The following is a 4,655-nucleotide window of genomic DNA, read 5'->3' on the forward strand; positions in this document are numbered from 1 at the left end:
TTCCAGGTCCAATTGTCCACCATTGCTGGGTGCCAGAACGTGTGCATTGGCGGCAACCCTCATTCATTATACAGGCCGAGATGCGTGATCGGAACTGATGCCCCCCACCCCCCAGTTCATCCTCTGGACAACAGCGTTCCCTTGGTTTACTGAAACTGGCTGACTAATGATGTAAGTCTTCCCTCTTTTGGGCAGACTTCCCTGCCAAACAGAACACTGGTCGACACCAGACTTGTGACCCATTGATGTCATTGGTCTTGACTGGTGTCTACTTATTGGAAACTTTTTTCCAATGACATAAGTTCCGCACTGGTGTCTCAACGGGTTTTCACTGGTCTCGGACGCTGTAGAATTCTCTTAGCTGCATTAAAGCATGCCTTGCATTAATCGAAGTAATCAAACGTTGGAATAATTATTGGAGTTCAATAAACTGGTTCATTGGTGCCTATTATCCAAATATGTATTATAGTTTATTTTCATTTTAAATTAAAGACAAAAAAAATCAGTAATTTAAAAAAAGCACTACTGATTGATTTTCAATGATTTTTTCTTTTCAATTTTGAGGTACCATGATAATTGATACTGTTCTTAATTCAATGATGAAATGCAGCCTTCTGCATTAATCTGAGTAGTTTTTTCTCAGAAGTGTATTTATCAGGTAATTAAATTTAAATAAATTTAAAAAAATCTTAAGCTACGAAGGAATCGCGACTTAAGTAATTAAAATTCAAAGAGTTTTGTCAAATTCCCGAGACCTTTCAATTACTTATTTTTATTTGCATGGATGTAACTTTTAATTACATGCAAAAAATATCACTCTGCAACTTATAATTAGTCATCTTATAGCTAGATAATATTCATAACATTCAACACCATACTTCAACAAAGCACTATCAAATGTCCGAAGGTTCTTCTCCTGTCTGAGATTTGTATTCCAGCTCCAGCTCCTTCTCCTTGACTTTTTCTTTCAGCTCTTCGAGTTTAGTTTCTAATGATCTCAAAATTTCTTTGTTCATGCTGCACTTTTTGCAGCTAGTAATCTCTTTGGTGTCTTTGGTCTTCAGTTCCTTTTCTCCTCCCATACGGTCAGTCTCCATTCCAGATGTGTCATTTTTCTGCAGAGGCTCCTGTTCATTTTTGTCCGGCTCTATGAGTGCCCTCAGGGTTTCAACAAGAGTCTGTTTCTTGTCTGCATTCTTCAGCCTACCACTCAAAGCTTCTTTACATTCAGATAACACCGAGGTGGGGACGCTAATGGTCAGCGCGTCCAATTCGTCCTCGAGCTTCCTCTTTTTGGGGTCCATTTTTGCTCCCTCTTCTTGAGAGCTGAAACACATAAAATTTATAAATATTTTTGTTAAAAACTACGCACTTTTTAATTTCAGATTGATTTTTGAGTGCAGTCATTGTTAGGAGATACAACTTAATTTTTCTGAAAATTTATTGCAAAATATTATTTATGCTTAATATTATCTACAGTTTTACTGGGATTAATTAATATAAATTTTTTATTGCATCTCTCCAAGTGAAAAATCGGAATGTTAGTCTTCTACTACATGAAGTTCTAGATTTTAAACGTCAAACACAATATATTGCTGAGTGTATAATCTTCATGCACTCCTCTGATATTTCTTGGCATTCACGCTCGTGATAATTTTGTTGCGCCAGAAATTTTTGCCCAGCATGCTTTTGGGCCGCACGGCTATATATGAGAGCATGAGAGGAACAATATCACACACAAAAACTATACAAGCTGAATTTTCTCTCAAACTTGGAAAAATATCAAACATTTTCCAGAATAACTTTTAAGAAAATAATACATAAGTAACCCGATTTGAATTGCATTTTGCCTGCACTCTCGAGCCCCTGCTTCAAAGTGTGCAACGCTTGCGTCACTTAAGATAAGCAGGCTGCCCTCCTCCAACTCTTGCAGGCGTTTATATTATTTCTAATTTCACGCTTTTTGCAGGTTTTCTTACAAGTTCATAACTGAAAGAATTATGATGAGGCGAGACTAACCAGTCTGCTGAACATGGTCAATGTGATGGCGCTCGACATGTCCAAAAGCAAGGTCGGCACTGTCTTGCAGGTGAGAAATTGGCATTCTAAAGATATTTGCAAAGTCTCTTAATTTGACTCAAGTATCGATTGCATTTTTCCCTTTTCAACTTTGAATTAAGGACTCTTATTGGCATAGTCAAATCAAGTCTTTATAATAATGGTGATTAAAATTTGCAAGTGTCTTGCAACGATTTAAAAAAAAATGTGAGGACTAGATGCGACTGGCTTTAAATATTTCTTGCTGTTTTAATTTGTTTACAACATTAAGGAATTAATTTTTGCAAAAGAAATTCGAAAAACTTTAAATTAAAATTTGAATTGGAGTATGCCAAAGTGCTGCAGAATGTGGATTTTCATAATAAAAACCATTTGAGAAATCAATGATGTAATTTTCCAACTCAGTTTAGCATTATCACAATTTAATCCTGGACCAAAAACATCCCAGAAGAACATCCCACTTGCCCAATAAATGAAAATTTGAATTCAAACCCCTAGGAGACACAGAGCCGGGAGTAATTAATGCAGCCCCTTGAAATTTAAATTGTCAGGAATTATTCCAAACTAACTCTCACCAGCTGGATCATTTAATTGCAAAAAACTCCACGTTTCCCTTTGAAGTTGATGTAAAAAAAATATCATATCAACCACAGAAGCTTTTAAGCAAAATTTAAAAATAGGCCTTCTTGATAATTGCAATAGAGATGAATTTAATAGAACCAAATATCTTTACGCATTATTATTTTTTTCTAAAGGACTAATTTTCCAAGGAAGTTCACAAAATGTTTCCCGTGTGAATATGTTTTACTTAATGCAGATCTAGCTGCTTTGGTAGCTTTTAAATACTGATAAAAATGCACTCTTTTTCTTCCTTTTTGTACTAAAAGTTTGACACTTTTTTCACTACCGAGATTAGTTCTTAGTTCATCAGTTATTATTATTTTTATTCTTCTTGTTGTTCATAAAAAAATAAAAAGCTGTGCAATATGTCCCTGGAACCAATTTCCCTTGAGTTGTCCAAAAGAATTGTTGCAACTTTAGGTTAAATTAGTTGTCGCAATTATTAAGTATTTAATTTTCCATCTTTTAGGCATAAATACACCCTTAACTGCGCACAAGAAGATGACTGGGCAGTCAACCTTGGACGGACCTGTTCACGAGTCCATGGCCGCAGCAAGAGCGAAGTCCCTGGCATTGCTACGGTCAAGCAGCCAGTTCAAATCTCACCTCTGACCTGTTGCTTGTCGAACACCACCCATAGCCACTCCAACTGGCAGCATTTGATCAACCACTACAGAGAATCGCCCTCACATTTCGTCTTAGACTGCACTCTTACAACATCAATCTTACGTTATTCTCTGAGATTGCCAATCGAATGAAAATATCAATCTTGTTAAAAAACGCCTTGACAATCAATATTGTAAATTTTTTGATTTGATTAACAAATCATAATATTAGGCTTTTTTTACAAAATTCGTATTGTTGCCGACGATTTGTGTGTATAGTCGATAATTAAATTGTTTACTGGAGCCTAATTCTGATTTTTTTTATCGCACCTATGAGCCACATTTTTTTTTTGTTCTGCATAAATAAGCACAATTCGAATTTGGACATAAATTATAATAAATTTAAGATTAAAAATTTTGTAGAAAAATTTTTTGTAGAATTATATTTATAAGTTATGCAAATCTATTGCTAATTGATTGGTACTTTTATTAAGTTTATAAATAATTAAACACAATTCTTTCAGCTGACGTAATAATTCAAGTTTTAAAATATTTCAAATTCCCAATTTCACCAATTTTGATGAGGAAATTGTATATTATTTTAACCTTGTATCAAATTTATTTTTGGTCGGTTTCACACAGGTTACCTATTACCATGTGAATTATAGTTTCAATATAAATTTTTGCATGAAAACTAAAAAAAAAATCATTCAAATTTTGTTCCACTTCAAGGATTCTATACATATGGAAATATTAAAATGAAAATTCATTTATAAAAAATGCTCATCAGTACAGAGAACAGTAAAAATAATTACCTTTCACCTTGGAACTCCAAAGCTGCAGACTTTGCTGTCTCTGTCTCAAGGGTCTTGAGACTGTCGTCGTGTGATGGAAATGGAGGGATGGACACCAGATCCACGAGGTTGCTTTGTCCCCCTTTTGCTGGAGGATGGTCACCAGAGCTGAATGTCCCCCTTTGCTTCCTCCGTACAACCACAGAAATGTCCTGTAAATTATTGTTGCGATGAAAACTCCTGCATGAAAATTCAAAATAAAAAAAAATCAAATTCTCTTCCACTTTGAGGATTTAAATTTATGGTATTCCTGATGGGAAATGGCCAGAAATTAACCAAATTTATTGGAAAAAACATATTAATAATTTAACCACACGATGGGAGTAGCCATAAAGAGCCTGAAATGCCCGTGAAACATGAAATTACCTTAAATATGCACAGAAATCTTCCTGGCGAATTTACCTTTTGCGACAACAAGAAAATCGCGCTGTATGTTCTTAATATTTTCCGTTACGCCCAACAGATGGCTCCCAATCTGAATGATGCATGGATGCGTAGGAGATGCGCATAATTACAA

General features: G+C 35.1%; 1 protein-coding gene across 1 annotated transcript; it reads right to left on the reverse strand.

The window, feature by feature from the left end:
- Positions 1 to 721: 721 nt before the first annotated feature.
- Positions 722 to 4,535, reverse strand: LOC132193655 (uncharacterized). Its single transcript, XM_059614452.1, has 3 exons — positions 4,505 to 4,535; positions 4,100 to 4,318; positions 722 to 1,326 (listed from the first exon to the last, which is right to left on the reverse strand). Exon 3 carries the CDS (start codon positions 1,302 to 1,304, stop codon positions 894 to 896), a length of 411 nt encoding a protein of 136 aa, XP_059470435.1. The 5' UTR covers positions 1,305 to 1,326; positions 4,100 to 4,318; positions 4,505 to 4,535; the 3' UTR covers positions 722 to 893.
- Positions 4,536 to 4,655: the final 120 nt, after the last annotated feature.

Source organism: Neocloeon triangulifer, unplaced genomic scaffold (assembly GCF_031216515.1).
Source record: "Neocloeon triangulifer isolate White Clay Creek 2 clone unplaced genomic scaffold, ASM3121651v1 ptg000004l, whole genome shotgun sequence".
In the NCBI taxonomy this organism is placed as follows: Eukaryota; Metazoa; Arthropoda; class Insecta; order Ephemeroptera; family Baetidae; genus Neocloeon; species Neocloeon triangulifer.